Source organism: Aphelocoma coerulescens, chromosome 4, assembly GCF_041296385.1.
Source record: "Aphelocoma coerulescens isolate FSJ_1873_10779 chromosome 4, UR_Acoe_1.0, whole genome shotgun sequence".
Taxonomy (NCBI): domain Eukaryota; kingdom Metazoa; phylum Chordata; class Aves; order Passeriformes; family Corvidae; genus Aphelocoma; species Aphelocoma coerulescens.
In genome coordinates this window covers 15764439-15785823 of record NC_091017.1, presented here as the reverse complement: position 1 = coordinate 15785823, position 21385 = coordinate 15764439, and the positions used below count along the sequence as shown (strand labels likewise).

At 46.2% G+C, this 21385-nt stretch overlaps 1 protein-coding gene across 2 annotated transcripts; it reads left to right on the top strand.

The window, feature by feature from the left end:
• The first annotated feature begins 73 nt into the window (after positions 1 to 73).
• PPM1K (protein phosphatase, Mg2+/Mn2+ dependent 1K) lies at positions 74 to 19326 on the top strand. 2 transcript variants are annotated; one of them, XM_069012815.1, is made up of 7 exons: positions 74 to 141; positions 3080 to 3588; positions 4107 to 4207; positions 11532 to 11697; positions 12221 to 12365; positions 13165 to 13299; positions 13783 to 19326. In XM_069012815.1, exons 2-7 carry the CDS (start codon positions 3149 to 3151, stop codon positions 13912 to 13914), a joined length of 1119 nt encoding a protein of 372 aa, XP_068868916.1. In that variant the 5' UTR covers positions 74 to 141; positions 3080 to 3148; the 3' UTR covers positions 13915 to 19326. The 2 variants fall into 2 exon arrangements, with proteins under 2 accessions (XP_068868916.1, XP_068868917.1); XM_069012816.1 differs by having other exon boundaries at positions 81 to 141; positions 3084 to 3588.
• The last annotated feature ends 2059 nt before the right edge of the window (positions 19327 to 21385 follow it).

The following is a 21385-nucleotide window of genomic DNA, read 5'->3' as shown; positions in this document are numbered from 1 at the left end:
CTCGGCCGGCGCGGCCGCCGCCGTCGGGGCCGATTGGCCGGGCGGGCTCGGCGGGCGGGGCCGCGCTGCAGCCTCTGCCGGGGAGGCGCCGCTCTCGCACCGCTGGGGCGCTGCCGCCGCCGGGCCCGGGCGCGGGAGGAGGTAAGGGCCGCCTGCCCGGGGCATGGGCCGGGGGCGAGGGAGGGCGGGGGGCCGCACTCGGAAGCGTCTCCTTCTGCTTGCCCCTTCCTTTCGCTCCGCGCTCCCTTCTCCTCCAGCCGTGGCTGCTGGGCAGAAAGGGCCGCGGCAGGGCCGCCGCCGTCCCCCGGGGCTGGGAATGTCAGGGAGCGGGGCTGGGCACGGCCCGCGATCCGCAGGGCCTGCCGCCGAGCGGCGCAGCTTTGATATGCACGGAATAAACGCGGCCTGAGCTAATTCGTGATGAGTAAACTGCAGCAGAGACGGCTGTAAATTGCTGCTGTCCTTGTGCAGTTTGCTGTCCAGGCAGGGAGGCGAGACTAGATTGTCACGGATTAAAAAAAAAAAAAACAAAACACCACCAACAACGCTCCTGACTTAATACGAGCTTAACACCCAGAACCGTACGGTCCTGCCCACATCCGTGGGGTTTGGAAGACACGCGAAGCAAGTGCACTTAGAATTGTACATTCCTTTTTACATACGTCGGATCCCCTGAGGCAGCAGGCATATCTTCGCTTTCTTCCGGGTTTCCTTTTCTTCCCCTTTTCTTCTGGCAGCCTGGAAAATTTCCATCTGCCGAGCAGCAGCCAGCCTGTAAAACTACGGTTTTAGTCACTCCCCTCATCCCTCTTTAAGGGCTGCGTTTCCCGGCCGGTCTGTAGGAACTGTTTCCCTCCAGGTGAATGTGTACAGATGAACAGGATCAGATGGAGCACCTCAAAGCAGATTTCCATCTAGAACTGTCCATCTTGGACTTTGTCTCTAACACCAGTGCCCCCCTTTTCAATGCCTCGGTCTTGTTTTGCCCAGATGGGTCTGCCCTGTGTTTGCAGACATATCAGCTGGGAAAGCACAACGTGTTGAGTGTCCAGAGCTATTTACATAACAAACTAAAGAGCAGGTTCCTACTCCTGACTTGCAGAGACCCTTGGAAATCAAAACTGTTGTCACTATTTTTACTTGTCTGGTGAGAGATGAATTTGATAGAGAACAAATGCATTAATTAGCTTGTGAGTTTGGATTGATTCTCTGATTCGTGCTGTGGATACTGGGGAGTCTAAATTTAGCGAGAATTTCATGTTCTCTTCTCAAGCTGACAGAAGTGAAAGCGAGCGTGGGTTTTGCTAATTGGGAGGCTTTCTGCTTGGTCGTGCTGTGTTTCACAGAAGGAAGTTAACGTGCCGTTTTTATGAGTCAAGGATATCAGGAAAGAAAAAGCAGCTCCAGGAAGTATATCAGGTTTTAAACACCTGTAAATACACTGAAATAAGGGTGTGATGTTGCCATCACCCTGCAGTAAAATGCAAAATCTTAAAATTTCAAGTGCTTCCATATTCAGCTGGTGCAACAACAGTGATTTCCAGAACATTCAGCCTTTTATCAAGTCAACTGTTAACCTCTAAGTGCTGAGTAAAGAAACCTTTCTTCTTTCCATGCAACTTAAGAATTGCATGAAAGGTAAACCTGCAGCATCTAAAGCAACATGCTTTGAGCTGGGAATGACACATTTGTTGAAGGCCTCCCAAAAGCTCTGTCACTGCCATTTTCTACTAAAGCAACCCCTTACTAAGTTACCTTTGATTGCATGTTTTTTGCAAGTACACAGATTTTTACCTAGCAAGTTAAAAACATAGTTTTAACAAATATTTCCAAACTAGAGATGCAGTTGTGTGGGCAAAGTACAGCAGCAAGGCACTCCAGCCCAGAATTCAAGTGTCTCTGGGTACAAGTGTTGCTCTTTGCTGCTCGATTACATCAGACCAACCTGCTGTCATTGCTTTTTTTTTTTTTTTTTGCATTCACCATAATCCTGAGATCCTTTGTTATGTCATATAATACTTTTCACTCATAATTTTGCCCTCAGCAAACTTTGAGCAATTAAGTTAGAAATCCTTCACTGGGTTTATATCTTTAGTGTGGTTAGTTACAGTGATCTGTGTGGTCCAATTCAAATTACTCTGGTGCAACAACATGTAATTATTGCAAACTGCATCCCAGCCTGTTGGACTTGGATCAAGTTGGGTGTTACTCTACAAAAGGTCAAATAAACCAATTTTTCTTCATTTTTCAGCATGCTAGCTGAGTCATCATTAGTGAATTTTTTGCCTGCTGAGCCAAGCAGTGTATTTGAATTTATCTGGACTGGAAAAGACAGCTGAGAAGCCAGTAGAAGATCTTGCTTGCCTGTGTTAGCCCATTTCAGGGTTAAGTGGCAGAGAACTTCAGGCTGGACAAAACAGCAAATAGCTGCATGGGGTTTTTTGAGGGGGAAGTTTACGTGTGCAATTGTGGATGTCCATGGATATGTTCTTTGTGGTCATTCTTAGCATTAAAAAAAATCACAATTAACTTCATAATTCACAATTAATTAGCTCTGTGTTAAAAAGTATTGTTCAAGACCTCCATAAATGTGACAGAACCAAATATCAAGTGCAGATAAAAAAAATTAAAATCCAAGCAAATACATTTCTCCTTCCTTTTCCCCTGGGAGTCACAGTGCAGATATCTCAGCTGGTGTTTGAAGAGCATGCGTGATAAGCTCATTTTCACAACCTTATCTCTTTTTTTCACATATTCATATCTTAGCAGTATCATCACTCTAATTTGCTCCATCTCAACCTCTTCAATCTTTGAAAACTCAAGATGTCGTTCTGCAGGGGTCAGCAGAAGTGCCTTCCCTTGCTCTGTGTGCAGAGCTGGGGTTGGATGTGGGCTGCTGGTGTGTGTGGGATTTTTTCCTGGTGAGTCACGCAGATCCCTCTGCAGTTGCTTCCAAGGAGTGCTGTGCTCTGCATGATTAGCGGGCTCTCAGGGTGACATTGTTTCCTGAATGATGCAACTGAAAATTCGATTCCCTGTGCTTCTTGTTTCCTGATCGCTTTTCCCTTTGTTCTCCAAGACAGTCCAGCAGCTGCGCATCTTCCGCTCCTGGTCTTTTTTTTCCTACGGATCTCTGCGAAGACAAGTTATGTCCACAGCTACTCTAATTAATTTGGTACGGAATGGAGGGTTCCAAGTAAGAAGGAGAGCCGTGCTCACGTCCCGCTTCCTGCAAGACGAGACGCGTCCCACAGCCGCCGGCTCCATCGCCACCTGTGAGCGCCGCGCCTCCCGCTTCGACTCCGATGGGAGCGGGCGGCTGGCCACATGGGACACCTTTGGCATCTGGGACAATCGCATCGATGAACCCATTCTCCTCCCACCCAGCATAAAGTACGGGAAGCCGATCCCAAAAGTGAGCCTGAGCAACGTGGGCTGCGCCAGCCACATCGGGAAGAGAAAGGAAAATGAGGACCGGTTCGATTACGCTCAGCTGACGGAGGATATCCTGTACTTCGCGGTGTATGATGGGCACGGCGGGGCAGCAGCTGCAGACTTCTGTGAAAAGTACATGGAAAAATATATTAAGTAAGTTCTCACCAGGGAATGTTCGTCAAATAAATTACAGCTGAGATTCCTTCCTTAGGGAATCAGTGGGTTGTACATTGGGGCTAATCCTCCCAGGTTATGTATCCGCCTCTCCTTATGGGACAGTGGGAGCACTGGATGGAACAGCCATACTATGAATTCCTTACCCATGAACACAGGAGAGGAAAGCACGATTGTGCCACCCATCCAGGAAAGAACACAGGGAGAATGTGGACTGAGTGTTCTCACACAGGGTCTCTGTGATCCCTGACCTATGGTTTGCTTTCACTCTTCTGTATCTATCCCATCCTGGGATGCTGGATAAGGAACTTAGATATTTTCAAAATTACAGGATTATGCTTTCAGTGCACACAGTTAGTGAAATCACATTACCTTTTCACTCAAGTTCAGCATCATTCAGTGGGTGCTGGAAAGAGATAAGACTGCGAAACAGATTGATCAGGATGCATATTTCTTGGAAAGAAGTTTAATATTTTTGTTTGCTTGTTTGTTTCTAGGGAATTTCTTGCTGAGGAGGAGAACTTGGAAAATGTTTTGAGCAAGGCTTTTCTAGAAATAAACAAAGCATATCAAAGGCATGCCAATCTCTCTGCTGACGGTAGGTAAAAAAATGTTCTACTCATATAGGCATGGAGAATAAAGTTTGTCTTATTTGCTCAGTAGTTTTGCAGTAAAATGTCCAGAAAAGTGCTTGAAAGCAATTTTACTTAACACAGGCTTTTGCTCTGGTCACTTACTGCAAATGAAACAATTATGCTTTACCTCCTAAAAATGAAATAACTACTGGAAATCTCAGTCAAATTTACTGGGGGAGTTATGAATCTGAATGTTAGCATAATCATGAATGAATTTTTCTTAATGTGATTCTGAAAAGGATAGTGTTTGTGAAGGTAGCAATGAGTGATTTAGATTTGCAAGGACCATAATTTTACTGGTAAGAAATGTGGAGAGGGGTATTTTTGTTTCGTTTTTTCTTTTAGGTGCGAGGGGGGATTGGTGTTTTTATATGTTAATTTGTTTGTTTTAAAGCTGTTACTCCTGTGGATTAAAAGCATCAGTGTCAAAAGTTCCCCTTCCTAACTTGGCTGCTGCACCTGAGGAGGAACGTAAGCCAAAGTTAATGCAATTGATATTGCTTCTGCACAAACAGAATCACAGGAGTAGCTGAGTGGGAAAGGGAGAAAAGCAGTGAAGAAGAAAACAAGTTTGGCCGTGGTAAGGCTGTAGTAAAGCTGGCACCAGCCCTCTTAAGACTCCCAGTTAATCCTGGCTGTTAATGAAGTTCTTGTATATGTGTCTAGAGACTAAGTACATCTGAAGTTCCAGCTGCAGCAAGCAGAGTTTATAGAGAGTAACTTAGGAAGGGAGATGGAAGTGCCTGTCCCACTTCTGTCACAGGAGCTTTCTCGGCCATGAAAGTCAGTTTAGCCATGAGAGTCAGTTTAGCCAGTCTTAAAAAAAAACCCCAAACAAACCAAATTTAAAAAAAAAAAAACAACACCAACCCACAACAGAAACCTCCCCTTGCCAATACACAAACCCCACAACCAACCAAACAAAAAACCTGTCTCAGTGCTGGTGCAGGCACTGGCAAAGTAACTGAGGTTGTTCCAGAAGAACAGAAACTGTAAAAGTCTTCTCTCCAAGAAAGACTGGAAACCAAGGAGCCCTGTAGGGACTGAAGTGATACTGTATTCCCAAGCTGCTTTTCTTAAGCAGTGACTGAATACAATCAAGTAGTGGAGTGACTTCCTGCAGTTTAACTACTAGATGAATCTAGACTCAAATGCAGGACAGGTAGCCTGACTGTTGCAGCACTGCCTCTTACCTTAGCCTGCACTAGGGATCAGGAAAAAAGTCTTAAATCTTGAGATGCAGCCCTTAAAAAGGGGGGATTAAATCTATAAAGTTCATTTTCCCATTGTATTTCATGTGGTTAAAAAAGACCAGAGTCACTTTTGACCTATGGGCTGAGTTTTAGCCAAGCTCATGAGAGACACACCAGCAGAGCAAATGTGCTTTTTATCCCAGAACCTCTTTGCAAATATATTTTCTTACCAACCCAAATCCAAGACAGCATTTGAATACTAGTTTGTGTGCTTCCCTGGGTCAAACCATTTCATTTTCAGATCTAATTGTCCTCCTCCCTGCCCCTTTGTGAGTAGGATGGCTCTTGGTTTGGCTCACTGTAATGACCTCAGTTCTTTGTCAGAGCAGCTCATTGAGGAGAAGGATTGAGAACTGTACTGGATATATTATTCTGTTATTCTGAAAACTGTTTCCAATCATAACTTTTTGTAGGTGAGACTTACAGAATTGGATTACAACATTTGACAGACAAATTGTGCAGCAAGCAGAGCATTTTAGAACTGCTTACAGGATTTTTTCATACCATTAACTAACTGGTGCTGCGTAATGCCAGAAAACTTTTGCAAGTGTTACCAGGATACTGCATAAGCCCCCTTCATTAAAAAAGCAAAATAGAGGGTAAAAGATTTGCTAGACATCCCCAGGGGCCACGCTCTGGCAGGCACTCAGTGTTTCTCAGGTAGGCTGAGCACCTGCAAGCTCTTGCAGGAGCCTGTGGGATCTAAAAAAGCCCGTTTTTCTTGGCTGAAAATCAAGCTCTAAGGCAAAGAATGGAGTAACAGGGTGCAAAGTCAAGTTTGGATTTCTGAACAGATTAAACTTCTTGCATAGCTGTTGTTAAAATAAGTACTATGTTGACTGCTTTGTGTGGGTATTTTTGTTGTTGCTGATGTTTTGAAAGTTACATAAAATTTCAGTGCTTGGCATGTGTCTTTGTTAGAAGCCTGCTTCCAAACTAATTCGGTTTGCCAGCAAAATTTCTGATTAAGTGTGGCTATTCTGGATGTGACAGTCAAGACAGCTGCTAGAGTATCTTGAAAATGGTGGTTGATTGTGTATCATGATGTATCTGGGTTACACTGGATGCTCCCCAAATCTGACCTCCTTTTGAAACCTGGCCATAGCTGATGAAGTGGAAAATAATAGCTTTGTCTTGTTCCAGCAGATAACCCTTCCAGAGCTCACTCCTTTCACTGCAAAAAAACCAGTGCACATTCAGGATGTCCAGGTCTTTACTAACACACAACCAGCTTTAAAAACTTGTACCTGGGTTTTTGAAGGAAACTAAACCCTGGGACAAATCCCTGTAGCCAAAATGCTATGTTTGAGGCATTGTTTATAGTACTATTTAGGGGTAAAACCTTACATAAGGCACAGATTTAACAGGACTAGAGATATGCCTTGTTGGAGACCCCAGCTATGTCTCCAAGGGCATGGCCCTTTGTAGGTCCCTTAACGATGATACAGTATTTGAAAATACAGATGGAAAATACGTAGCATGGTAATTCCTGTGAGCTTTCAATAATAAAAATGGTTTATGTATGTGTTCCAGGTACTGCTGCTGTGTCTGGCATGCAGTTCACCAGTGCTATTGGAGGGCTGTTCTGCTGGAGACTGGTCCAGTACCCCTCTGACAGTGACCTGTACCTGTTGTTTCACACAAAAGCATAAGAAACTTGCTGTAGGCAGGTCTGGGATAATCTGTCCTCTGCCTGAATCCCATGTAATCATTAATAGCTTAGAGCTATGTCTGAGCCCTGAAGCTTGGTGTTTGATACCTCTTCAAAAATGCATTTTCATTCCCTTCCATGCATTCAAATATATCCAATCACTTTCAAATCACTGCAAAATTTAGGTATAGAACATAAAGGAAGCTCACATCCAACAAATGCCATTATCCATGGGACAAGTGCCAGAGATGGGCAGAATTTTCTGCCATTTTTTACCAGCCATAAAAACTGAAATGTAAAGGCTGAATAGCTTTGCTCAACAAGGATAGAAATAAGAAATTAAATTCTGTGCTTGAGGAAATTTGAGCATTTGCCTGGAGAAATGTAAGACAAGCCCTCTCCTGGCCTACTGGAGTCCTACCAGGTACTGTTACTGCTTCTGCTCACTGTGAGCCAGAGAAAACAAGAGGGACTTTTCCATCAACCTCCACGTTCAGTGCATCCAGCTCTAATCACATTGGCCACTCACTTCTGGAATAGCCATCTTATTAAAACATAGCCAGGTATTAACTGGTCTATCCATGTTTGAAAGTAATCTTACTCTTGAGTCTTATTATGCTGAGCAAACAGCAGAAGTTATTTAAAAGTAATTAAATTTTTAAAGTAATGTTTGTTTTGTTGGGTTTTTTTTAAGTTACCATTCAAAAAAAAGATTTTTATTTCTTTAAATATGTTAACCTGCAACACTGAGGAAACGGGAGAGCTGCAGAAATTGTACTTGAATATTTTGTGAATTTATCAGCATTGTAAAGGCAGCCTTTTTATCCAAGGGCCCTGATTATTACCTAATCAATTTAGATTATATTAATTACAATATTAAAGGGATGTTTATTTTGCCTATTTTTCATTAGTCAGAACAATTCATATACTTCTATTCAGTGCCTTTAAGATGGCCCCAATTTAGCTGGCACTGTTTTGAACTCCCCATCTTGGTGTTATATATATAAAAATTACCTTGAGGGAACAGGTGTTCTTCAGAGTGGCCACTCTTGCCATATATGAGACAGCTGGCCCTCTAGCAATGATGAAATTTTTGGTTGATCTGTTGGTTGGTTACTTATCTCCATAGGGAAAACAAAATTTAGAATTTATTTTGGCTGAATTTAAACTGGTTTTGTCACACAGTTTTAGCAAGAAGGTGAGAACAGTGGCAATTCCCCAGAAATACCAAGGCTGATTTATCAAGGCCAAAGATGCTTCCTACATGACCTGCACAAGGCAGTGCAGGCAGACCTGAGAGTGACTGACTGCATCCCCTGTTCTGCAGCCCTTATTCTTGCATCTCCAGTGTTGCAGGTTTATTTTGTTTGAACAAAGTCCCTGGGTGAATTTCCTATTTGCCTCTGTGTGCGTGTTATTTGTGGCAGACACTGTACCTGGTCAGCAGCTCTAGAACTGGAGGCCCTGGACACTTTAAGCTGGGCTTCAGTGGAAAGAGAGATCTGCTTAATTTTGTCCCAGGTGAAGCAGTCCAGCGGTTCCTAGCCTGGACTACTGGAAGGTTCCCACATCCTCTTTGTCACATTAGTTGAGATGACTTGCAGTAGAAGTTGTCCAGTGAGTGTTAAGAACCTATTGAAAGATCTTAGTTTTATAGTGATATTGTTAGGAAAACAAAATAAACTCTTTAATTGTTAAACCAATACATGTGCTGATGCAACCTATTTTGTGTTATTAAATAAACTAGCAGCAGTTGTAGTAAAGCACTAGAAATGTTATTCCATCATCATTCCTGTGGTTTTGAGCTGTGCTAGAAATCACATAATGCTACAGCTGGCTTCATACATGTTCTTGCATCCCTACCTAGAGCATGAATGGGGTCCAAGGAAGAGACTGTGAGCAGAATGTATTTTTTTCTATGAGTGCTGTTTAACTAATAAACATATAAAGTTCAAGTCACTATGTCCATTGCCACAATTCTGGACAATATCTTGTTCTTTACTACCAGCCCTTGATTTTGTGATAGCAGCTCTTTTCTTTGGGAGTTTGCACTCCAAAGATGCAGATTCACCTGAATTCCAAGTGTTTCCAGCCTTCTGTGAATTAAAGACTATGATTTAACTCTTTTTATGTTTCTCAGCATAGTTCTAAAACCACGGAATGAAATGGGAAAGTAGCAGCAGTTCTGCATTAATTTTAATGTCTAAATAAAATGTACTTTCTGTAAAATAAAAAGGCAGTTTTATGTAGGTTTCTCTATTTCACTTGTTCTAACTGTTGGCTAAAACAGGTATTTTACTGGTTCTACTAAAATTTCTAATTGCACTGGTACTTGTTAGTATCTTACTTTCACAATGTGCCTCAAAGTGAGCCTGCACGGGGCTAGTCCCTGCCTCGAATGAGAAACAGGATGTCGGTGCCTGCCTGGATAGTCAGAAGCTGCCACATCCAGTTTCCCGTGTCCCAGCCTGCATGGCGCAGCCCGAGGTGTGACCGCGGTCACCGCGGCTGACGGTCACCAGTGACCTGCTGGTTCAGCCTTCAGCTGAACCCAGTCCTCGCTGCAGTAATAATACCTGTTTTAAATAGTAACACCAGCTTAGTTAACACTGGTTTGTGAGGGTTTGTGTTTGGTTTTTTTGATTTATGGACTCACTGCTTTCACGGCACAACAAGGCTCAATGCATCTTCCAGGGCTTGGTGACTTCCGTTTACTCCCAGCACTGTTTGACTTACAGGGTGCTGAGATCTCACAGGGCTGGGGAAGGAGGCTGTCAAGACCTCACAGCTCTTGCATTTCTGTTGCTGTCTGTTGGGAGCTGGTCTGATTTGGGAGTGCCTGGCATTCCTTGGGATCAAATGCACAGTTCCTGTCTCAGATCTGTCCCATGTCCCTGGGGTCAGGGCTGCAGGGCCAGAGGAAGGAGCACATGTAGTTGTAGTTGATCTCTGCAGAAGCAGTGGTGGAAAGATAGTAAGATGTTAACTGTTAGTGACATGAAACCAGGAATATAACTGGGGATTCACATTCCTAAGCAAGCCCAAAACTCATCTCCAATTGGCTTGCTTTGAAAAACTGGAGCAACTGGAAAAGCTCAGAATGGGGGTGACCTACAGAGGGCCTTTCAAGGGGATTTGCATTGGCTGTGAATGCAAATGTGTTCCAGGCAGTAACTGGTCCTGTCCAGACATTTTAGTGCAATAGCTCAAGTCAGCAGGAGCTTTCCAGGCATCTCTCACTGGGTTACCTCTGCAGAATTTGCAGGAAGGGAAGATAATAACTGTAAAGTGGAACTTGCCCTTTCAAAAAGCAAAGAAAACAAGGAAAGCTGGACAGTTTTTCTGGCATTTTCTTCAATGCAGATGATACTACAGATCTTTTTCCTGAAATAGGCACTTGCATTTCTTTTTTTCAAGCATTTCCTTTTTTTTTTTTTCCCCAGACCATTGTAGCAATTGAAATGAGAAACCCTTAAATCTGCTTGCATGAGTGAATCCAGGCAGGTCCCTGCCAGCTCAGTCAGCCAGCTCAGCTCACTCCCTTGCCCTGTAAGAGGAGGGCAGCACCTGTTTTGCCCTCTGGGCACTCACAGTAAACCCCTGTCAGGTGATCCCAGCAGTGCCCCAGACAGGCTGCCCAGACAGCCACTGCCACCTGCATCAGTTTGCAGGCACAAGGCCAGGCTGAATCCCAGAATCCAGCTTCACCTTCGCACTGGGACCTCCAGCAAATTGAGAGGGTCAGGAGGGAGCAGCATTCCTTCCTGGAAAAAGCCAGGAAGCCTGTTGGCTGAATCCTTCTTCTCTGGCAGAAACGGAGAGGGAGTGTAGCAGCTTTGACAGCAGTAGGAGGATGCCACAGACTGATGCACTGCTTTCCCTTTGGTGATCTCTATGGAATTACAATTACTATCATTATATATTACTATGTAATTGCCTGCTTCACCACCTAACAGAAAGAGCCATCAGCTTTATGGTGACCTACCTGTGTAGCCACTGTGCCCAGGGATAAGGACAATAACCCTGTAACTCGACGTGAGCTCGTGGGACTGAAAAACTCTCTTACAAACTGAAAGGAAGCCACTGTGTCTTGTACTGCTTTTATCCCACTTGCCTTGTTTGCATGGAGCCATGTTGTTGCACAGAAACACTTAATCCTTCCTACCTCCCCTCTCTTCCCCCAGTCTTACATGCATGCATGTTTGCTTGTTTTGTTTGGATTTTTTTTTGTATGTGTAGATTTAGTTTAAACTTAAAAGCAGTTACTTGCTGATTAGGTAGAGCACAAGTTGTCTTCGTTTTACCAATTGAAACTGTTGCTGTTATAAATGGCTCCACGCTTTGAGGCAGTGCTAAAACCTCTCTCTTTGATGACATTTGCAGCAACTCTGCTGAACTCTGGGACCACTGCAACAGTGGCTCTGCTCCGGGATGGAATTGAGCTGGTTGTGGCAAGTGTGGGAGACAGTCGTGCTCTGCTGTGCCGGAAGGGAAAGGCCATGAAACTCACCATTGACCATACTCCAGAGAGAAAGGAGGAGAAGGAAAGGTACCTGCTGGCTGAGGAGGTGGCTTCCCAGAGCATGGCCTCAGCCAGGATGGGCTTGTGCTCTGCTGCTGGGTCGGGCCAGGAAGAAAGCGGAGTTGAATATAGAGCTGTGAGACCAACCTGAGCTGGCAGTAAGCTCCAGTTAATGCACTGGGTCCCATTTAGAGGACCAGGGGTGTGGAAAGCCCTCCATGAGCATAAACTGTCTCAGCAGTAAGATCAGTATCACTAAGATTCAGAACAGAGCCGTGACCACATGGTTCAGATTTGTCCAAAAGTGCTAAGTTTGAACCAAGTTAGAACCTGAAGAAATACACTTTGATTCCTAGGTCAGGACTCAGCCCACCAAGACACATCCCTTCTGTGGAGCCCTTCAAACAGCTAAAGCCAACCCTCAGCCTCCCAGCTTAGCCTCTCCATAAATCATTCCTCATTCTAGCTAGTGACAGAAATTGTGGATAGAGATGGGGGTAATGGTGTGAAGCAGTAACTCATTTGCTTTTTCTTTTTTGACTCTGGACAGGATTAAGAAGTGTGGTGGCTTCGTTTCCTGGAACAGTGTGGGACAACCTCATGTGAATGGTAGACTTGCAATGACACGGAGCATAGGAGATTTGGATCTTAAAAACAGTGGTGTGATAGCCCAGCCAGAAACAAAAAAGGTTCAGGTAAAAGAAGGTCTGGTTAACAGGGACAGCAACACTTGGACTCAGGGGCTTCATAGGTATTTGATGCAGTGGTGGTACCCGCACAACACGAGCCCAGGTGAAGCCTGATGGCTGCAGGTTGTTTTTTATTGAAGTAACCAGAGAGAAACTCTAATTGAGTTGTTTCAGATTAGCACTAACAGGACAGAAAAAGAATCTGGTACTAAATTCAGCCAGATCACCTTCTGAATCCCACTTCTCACAGTAGAATATTTGATGAGGGAAGAAAGATAGCACATGATGTGCATTACAGGTGTTAATCTGTTTGGGTCCTGTGGTCAAATGAATAATTTTGAGGTTAATGCTGGCATAAAACCATCACTGAGAACTGGGTGGGATATGGATGGGCTGCCATCCAAAAAGTAGGATGTATAGAGGTTTGCACAGCTGAGAGGAAGAGGGGGAGCTACATGTATCATACCAAAGCTCTGAAGTCATCTAGAAAACAAATTAAACATCCAGAAAGTACTCAGCCTCCACTTTGGCAGGAAGCTCTCCTGTCAGTTCGCGGTCTGTTTGTTACTTTTCCCCAATGCACCTCCCAGGCCCCCAGGAACTTATACTGTTTTGGCCCTAACAAAGTGCCACCCACTAGGGGTTTAGGGAGATGACTGCAGTGCTATCATGTCTTCCTTGAAATCCTCAGCTTCAGGAAAAATTCAGAAAAAAAGTGCTTTTCAAGAGTGTAAAAACACGGGGGCAGTTCCCTTGCCTTGCAGCACTCGCGCATGGCCGTGCATGCTGTGTGCCTCTGTTGCAGCTGCAGCACGCCGACGACAGCTTCCTGGTCCTGACCACCGACGGCATCAACTTCATGGTGAACAGCCAGGAGATCTGCAACTTCATCAGCCAGTGCCACGACCCTGCTGAGGCCGCCCACGTGGTCACTGAGCAGGTAATGCCAGCGCTGCTCCCGGCACCAAGTGCTCCTTGTTGGGTTGGTTTGGCTCAAGAAAAACCCTGAGGTTTTTTATTTACACAATACCACACATTCAAGTGAATTGCACTGTGCTGGCTGAGACATTCACCAGTCCTGCTGGCCAGCCTTTTCTTTACCCTGGGTCTCCCTATGTCCTTGCCAGGCATACATCAATTAATTTGCTTAGCTCACAGTCCACTGAACTGCAGGGGGCTGCAACTGCACCTTATTCCTGTGCTGAATATGTCATCAACGTAGATAGAAATGGCCAGTTTCTGACCACAGTTCTGGATGGTGGCATATCCTATGGAAGCTCTGGGGCATACCAGAATGGAGCATCAGGGCCAGGAAGGGGCAAGGCAGTCTCCAGCCTCGGGGTGTGCTGTCCCAGGTGAAGGCAGACACTTGTTTCCCTTACCAAGCGAGACGCTGATGCTGACACTTTGTTTCTTCTCTCAGGCAGCGCAGTTTGGCAGTGAAGACAACAGCACCGTTGTCATAGTGCCATTTGGAGCTTGGGGCAAGTACAAGAACGGGGAGGTCACCTTCTCCTTCAGCCGCAGTTTCGCTTCCAGCGGGAGGTGGGCATGAAGATAATGCCACAGCAATCCTTTCCTGCCGTCACCTGGACACAGTGTGCCACAGGAGAACACCTCCATCTGTTCCTAGGCTGACTCAGTGTCTTGTCCATCTCTTCTGCTCCCAGTGTTAGAAGGTGCCACTGCTCCCTTGGTGCGTAGTGCCCGTTGTTGCTTACGGCTGACCGTGTCTTGCTGCCCGCGTTATTCCAGGCAGCATCGGGGCAGCCCCAGCAACTCCACACATCACTTTGTTCACATAGACGAGGTTCTGGGCTTTCACCTGAGGCTGGAGGGGGTGCACAGTCGTTTCATGCCTACTTGTATTTCCCAGGACCCTCAGTTCCCTGGCAGCTGTGAGTCCCTGAGCCACATGCTGGCTTCCTTGTATGATATAACACAGGGGAACAAACGCACAATGTTCTTAGGTAGAAAAAAAAAGAGGGTTTGTTGTCTTCCTCTGCTGCAGCCACCCAAAACTCCCCTGTGCTCCAGGAGAAGTGGGTGAAAAATAAAGGAGAAGTTTCAGAATGTTTAGGTTCTGATGTCAGTGGCATGTGGTGTAGCTCTTCCTGAGACAGTGCTGCTTAATGCTCTCACTGCTGTCATCCGTGATCCTCTAGCTCCAAAGAGACAAAGCAGGCTGGAGCCACGTGCTGTTGGACAGATGGGAACCTTTCTCCATTGGGTCCAAAGCCTGTACAGTCTCTGTGGACCATGCAGCAGCCCTTTGCACTGTCTTCTCTTTGCTGTGTCAGTGCCTGACAGGAGCACAGAGGAGGGAAAAAGACGCACAGTTTTGATATCCAGAGACTCTCATCAACTTGAATTTCTTTTTTTTTTTTAAATAAAAAAATAAGCTAATTTCAAAGAGTTTACTCTTCAAGATGTAATGCGTAAGACGGTTTATTTCTTCATACATACATGAGGATTTTCCTGCACTCTGCTGAAGGTATCTGAGTTAGTTGTGATCTCTCATGTCTCTTCGTGGTACACAAGCAGATGTGAAATGCCCCAAGCAAGCTAGAGAAAGGAGAGAGCATGATAATAATGTAATTTTTGTAAGTTTTGGGTATTGTTTCTTGTGGGTGTCAGATATTCAGACACCAGAAAGGAGTTTTATACTTAAAGGAAGTGTTTCCACTTCCCTTCTTGGAGGCAATCAGTGTTCAGTAAGGCATGGATGGCCAGAGCTCTGATCCAGCTCATATCACTGCTGTGACATGGACTGCAGGTGACATGTTGGCACAGGAGAAGATCTGTCCCAGTGTGCCTCATTCAGACCTCCTCCTTCCTCCATTCCATGTCAGCTGTCAGCTCCTGTGGCAGTGAAACATGGGCAGAGAAGAACTGGTCTTTTCTCAGGCTTGCCACAATATTTTTCCTTCTATGGGTGCTTCCAACAGCACAATTGTGAAAACAAAAAATGAAAGAGAAATTGCCTGATACTAAATTGCCTTGCAAAAAAAAAAAAAAATTCTGAGATGCCTGGCCTGATTCTGATTTTCCAGTGTGAAATACATATCTTCATTACTTTTATCCCTTTCCTTTGAGACCAGGGTTACCCCTTAAGCAGTTATTTTTCCTTGTCTCTGGTGGAAGGCCTAGCAGCACCCAGCAGAGCACCGTGTTGTACTGACAGCATTAAGTACTGGGTGTTCAGAGGGCACCGGTTTTGTCTGTCCCATCCCTTGGTGTCTATAATGTACATATTTGGGTTGTAGCTGCAGAGGTGTGTGTAAATCTCTGCTGTACTGGATGCTGGTGCCCAGGCCTCTGTAGTGAGCACGCCACTGGTTTACAATCTTAATTCCCTCTCTCTCCTCAGATTTTCCCCAGGGCTGGGGTTTGGTGTTCACCTGAGGTCAGGATGCTGTTGGAGGCTTTTATTTCTCCTGACAGAGTGGTTTTCTTCTCAGGGGAAGGATCCTCCCATAACTTCTTTGAAATTTTGCCAAGGAAGGGTAAGACAAGCTCTGTGAAACAGAGGATGATTAGATTAAGGTGTACTGGTGGTTGCTATTACTGCTTCTCTACTATCACAGAAACACTTGGATTGGGAAGGACTCCTGGGCACCATCTTGCCTCCAGTCCTTTCTATTGGGTGGCCCCGTCTCAGCAGCTCCCTTCCCTCTCAGTTCCTGTGGATGGGCTTCCAGCTCACCTCCCTCCCAATGCCTCTTGAGTTCCCCTGGGCATGCAGGAAGAACCAGGTGCACCATGTGCCTGGGGCTCCCTTCCCCTCTGACTGGGACTGATTTCCTGGGGCACCCCTGGTAGTCAAGGTGCTGCTCCATAGGAATGAAGAGATAGATTTGCTGCAAAGTTTTGGAGCCAAGAAGAGACACTCTCTATGGCTGCTGTATCCATATCCAATGACACATTACCACCAAGCTTAAATTATGACGCTGGAGCAGTTTGAATCACTGTTCTTCACTCAGCCTGTGTGCACAGGACATCCTCTGGATCTTTGGAGACCTCACTAGATCACTGTAGATGGCCTCCAGCACCACTGCTCCTCAGGTGCTGGATGCCTTTATCTTCACAATTCCATGTTCCAGGGGAGTTCACAAGACCATTCCCACACTTGAGCCGTCTCCAGAGGCTGCAAACTGCTGCCTCTTTTCTAATTTCTCTCTCAGTTCCTTGGTTCCTAGCAAGGGATCCCAGCTGCTGGGCTTCCTTGCCTTCCAGTTGCTGGCTGTCGTCCCATAATCCCAGCACTGGATCAGCCAGGCAGCAATCCCCTCACCTGGCTGGTGGCTGAAATCTTTCCATGTCTCAAAGCTCTGAGGAGGTCAGGGACAGGGCAGTTTCTGTATCCTGTCTGAATTCACTCTCCTTCCTCCAGTTTATCTACTGAAGAACCGACATCTCAATCAAACCTTTCCTCTTCTTCCTCCTTCCTCACTGATTGATGATACAGACCCATCGTTTCCCTTGTCCAGTTTCTTTTTCACTCCTGGGGCAATTCCTGTAGCTGCTGCTGTTCCAGTCCTGCCTCAAGCCCAGCCCTCCCAGCACTGAACTGAGGCTCAGTAGGCACAGGCCAGGCCCCAGTATGGGGCAAAAGCTGCTGGTTTTCTCTGGGGTAGGGCAAAGCATGTGTCTATCAGTGACACACCAGTTTGCCAGGGTTGTTGCCTGTTCAGGTGTAAAGTCCCTGGCTCTGGGAGGTGATATCTGTCCTAGGAACCTGCCCAAATCCCTCCACACCCCCTGCCAGCCAGGGAACAGCTGTCTCAGGGTGCGTGTCAGTGTTGCCTCACCCAAAAATCTTCTCTTCCGCCACGATGACACCCAATTCCACCAACCCCATCTCTGTACCAACAGTGTTAAAGTAGCATTAACAGCTCATGTAAACATGAACAAGGACCTCTGGAACCTGCACAATCATCCACATCAATCCAGGGTGGGGAGAGGGAGATGCGGAGACAAGACAGCTCCCGCAGCACAGCAAGGCCATCCATGCCAGGACAAAGCCCAGAGCCATTGTTTGTACTAACACAGTCCCAGCTTCAGCCTTATAAAGGGATAAACAGTGCAGCCAGCAAACTCCCTGACTCCCACAGGAGGTTGCCACTGCTGTAGCAATAGCACGCTGGATACAAAGCTGCTGTTCTCCATGTCCCATGTTGGGTGCCAAAAAGTACCAAAGAAGGTGGACCTTGGCTGGACATCGGGTGCCCACCAAGTCGCTCTATCACTCCCCTCCTTGGCAGGGGGGGGCCAGAGGGGAGAAAACAAAATGAAAAAAGCCCCAAAACCTGGTCAAGATAAAGGTAGTTAATAAAGAGTGTTACCAACCCCTTTTCAGGTGCCAGTACAGGGCCCAGCACCATGAGGGTGCTGTGGAGAAATGAGCTCCATCTCAGCCAGGCCCAATAAACACTGCTAAGTTTTCTATCTGGTCACTAAGCCTCCTGCTGCCCATGGCAGCTCTGCAGGCAACCAGCTCCACTGTACCCCCCAGGGACTGGCAAGATCCTCCTGCTCAGCAGAGCTCCTTCATCTTGAGGACAAAGAGCAAATTGTCCTAACAAGGGCAGCTGCCTGTCAGAGAGGTTTATTATTCCAGGACAATGAAGGATCTCATGCTTCAAATGAAACAGAATGGAATGTTTGCTCTCTAGCTCACTGTCTTTCCCGTGCATCTGAGGTTTCAACAAAAAGAGTATTTTCTGTTCATTACAGACTGAACCAAACATTAAGGGTGACCTGGTGAGCAAACTGTAAAAAATATTCACTTTTTTTCTACCTTTTAGGGGGTGGATTCTGAACTCCATTGGATTTGATAAGAATATTTTCTTGCCTGAGCACCCCCCCCCCCCCAGAGCAGTGGAATCTCACTCTATACAGGCACTGCAGAAGGGTGGGCTGTGGGTGCAGAGAGGCAAAAAATGCTGTCCAGCTAAGTACTCGTTTTTACTGCCAGGATGTGGAAGGCACTGGGGGCCTCATGTTGCTGGAGGATTTACTAGCAGAGGTGTTGAGACTGCAGATGGATTTCCAACTTAAGTCTCTCCACCACCTGGAAAGGGGGGAAGGGTCATGCTTTATAGAGGGAACTCACAAAAATGTCATTTGGAGCCTGGATTTAGGAGAGCTGGTCTCTCTGGATGATGAACATAGTGGAAGAGACTCAAATGGGGGGGAGATCCAGTAATTCATTTAATATAAGCCTTCATTACAGTCAGCCCCTTTGGGCTGGAGAATAATGCTGGAGGAGCTGAGAATGGGGGTGTGGAGAGAAATCAGCAATATCACTGCTTTTTACATATTTGGAAGTTGTGAGGAGCTTAGCCTCACTACAGGATTTCTGCTGAGTTCCTGGTCCGAGGATCAGGGTTCCATGAGCCACATTTTCTGTCTCAGCAGGTAGATGTGCTGTGGTGAGACTTTGGGATTTTTAGCTAAGGGAGAAGCACAAAACAACAGCTACCAGTGAAACTGGTTTAATAATTATTAAATCCTTAAACACCTTCAGTTGGGCACTGCCAGGTCAATGCTCACTCACCCAAGAAGGCAAATGTAGAGTACAGCAACACTCCGGGTATTCCTTGGTTCCAAACTGCTGTTCTGAATGCAAAGATACCCATCAGGTGCCCTCTTGACTTGGGTTATGGAGTGCTTAGGCAGTGGTGCCTGTCATAACTTTCTTACAGACTTAAGTGCAATTGTGTACATTTGTTACATGCTCTGCCCTAGGGCTGTGTGTAATTCCTGTGGTTTGATGTTTATCTTTGGTGTAATCGGTGTTCGAATTTCATCTACTACGAAATTTTATAGAGGTGTCCACCTTGCCTTTTTTTTCCCTTGCTTTAAAAATGTTTTCTCATCTTCATCAACTCAAAGCTACAGTAGAGCAGCTAAGTCTGTACTGGAATGCTGACAAGATCTTTCAATAAAGAATTGGCTTCTAGGAGCTGTGTCACTACAAATGGATTTTTCTTCTTCCACCGCATTGCCGACTACCAGAAAAGCTGCAGCTTCTCAAGCTGTGTCACAACTGTCCTGTTAGCCCTGGGCCTCAGTCCTTGCTATAAAAAGTTTCTGATAACCAAGGCTTTGCCTACAAAGACATTCTCCTGGTGATAACCAGTGCAAAGTACCTCCTATCTCTGGGCTTTGCTGCACCAGGGTGACACGTTCTAACTTGCTATTTTTGTCTGCCTGGGTGGCTGTCATGGTGAGCAATGCCATCCTGTGACACAATGCAAAGAAACAAATTGGGCCCCTGCAGGAAGATGTATTTTTGCTTCTGCATGAACTCAATGCTGTTCTGTCACACTTAAGAAATTACAAGGAAAAAAATAAGAGCCAAGAGTTTTAACTCATCTGCAGAAGTAACCCTGAGATCACTGGTATTTTTAGTTAATACAGCTTTTCCCAGCTGGGCTCAAAGCAATTTTACTCTCCCTCCCTTGAAAGCAGCAGCCTTGACTTCAGTGAGGTCTTAGCAGTTTCCTACAGCTGAGCCCCAGCACTTCTTTTTAGGAACAGAGTCCTTTTTTGTTGTCCTTTGTTGCCAGTCCAAGTCAGCTCAGTCTGGAGCTGACCAGCTCTTGAATAAATGCACGTAGCCCATGGCAGTCTTGTAATCACTGCTCGGATGGGTGAATTCTGAGAGCTTGGGTGGTGTGTTGGGAAACCTGCTGGACAGCTCTGCCTTTCACAGGAGTTGGGAAATGGCTCCCAGGTTTCTCTGCAGTTGGAGCATTTATCCTATAATGAGCATCCCTGTGAGCTGCTGCTTTAAGAGAGGAAAGCAGCCAAGCACCAGCAGCACCACAGTGGTTCCCTCCCCAGCTTCAAGATGGTCTGGGCAGAGCAGCCAAGCTTTGAGGATAACAGTCCTTGCTGTCACCTGGGTGCTCAGAGAAGCTGCCCCTGGGAAGGGCTGGAAGCTCTTCCCAGAGCTCCTCTCAGCACCACTCTCCCCATCTCACCTGCACAAGATTTTCATCGCTACTGCAGGGCAAGAGCCTTGCTACACATCCCCCGTACCTCAGTACTTACCACGAAACACTCCTGCCCAGCTCCCGCACCAGGGGCTCTGCTGCCCTCCTTCAGCAGGCAGGATTGCATTTAGGTTCATCCATGACCAAGTTCTGGTTCCCTTCCTTACAAATTGCTCTTTTTTGGAGGGCCAGCCCCACATCCCATGCAGTGCCACTCAAGTCTTCTCCAGGAAGACAGGGCAGGATTTGGCTCCCAGCACATCAGCCCTGTTCCTGTGCTTGCTTACCCCACCCTCCTCTCTACACGGTGTGGCACAGTAACCTCACTAGCGAATCAGATCTGTGTCCTGACATGGACACGGACATGTCCCACTGCCAGGAATTCCTTCAAAATACCCATGCACTTTATACAGCACAGAACACAACCTGGAAAGCAGCTCAATCTCACTTTTCTGAACTGGGTTACTGCACCTGTCATGAGAGACAACCTGGTCACAGCAAATTGGCCACAAATTTGGTTTTACGGGCTAAATGGAATGCCTGGCCCTGGGCGGTGCTTCTGCCTGGCAAGCCCTGTGGTGGAGCCAGAGCTAGAAGTTGGGGCACTTGCAAAGAGCTGCCCTGTCACTCAACAACTGCCTTGTTTCACTCCAAAACTGGCTGCTGGCCCAGCTGATGCCTGCTGGGATTTTACAGTTCCAACACTGACCTTAGAGCTGCCACAAATTTCACCATTCTCTCCTTCTCCCAGACCCAGCTGTAGTGCAGGAAACTCCCAAGAGCTATGGATTTCCTAATTAGTCACCCTTTTGTTTGCCTGGACAGAAAGGAGCCAAACCAGCTCTTCCAATGCCTGATCTGCAACAGGGACTCCCGTGTTAATGAGTCCCTTGACTTAATGTCAACACTGAAGCCTGTGCTCCATGGGGCAGGGCTGGGATTGCACTTTCCCCATCAAAAAGTCCATCAGGATTGTGGGTGCCACCACTTCCCAATGCTTGTTCCTGGCACCTCTGCTCTCCA

What these genes read in the sequence shown, in the direction of transcription:
- PPM1K (XM_069012815.1), top strand. Translation starts at nt 3,149, where the DNA reads ATGTCCACAGCTACTCTAATTAATTTGGTACGGAATGGAGGGTTCCAA. An exon ending in TGCCAATCTCTCTGCTGACG is followed by an intron (nt 4,208 to 11,531) that starts GTAGGTAAAAAA and finishes TGACATTTGCAG; the next exon opens with CAACTCTGCTGAACTCTGGG. An exon ending in CAGAAACAAAAAAGGTTCAG is followed by an intron (nt 12,366 to 13,164) that starts GTAAAAGAAGGT and finishes CCTCTGTTGCAG; the next exon opens with CTGCAGCACGCCGACGACAG.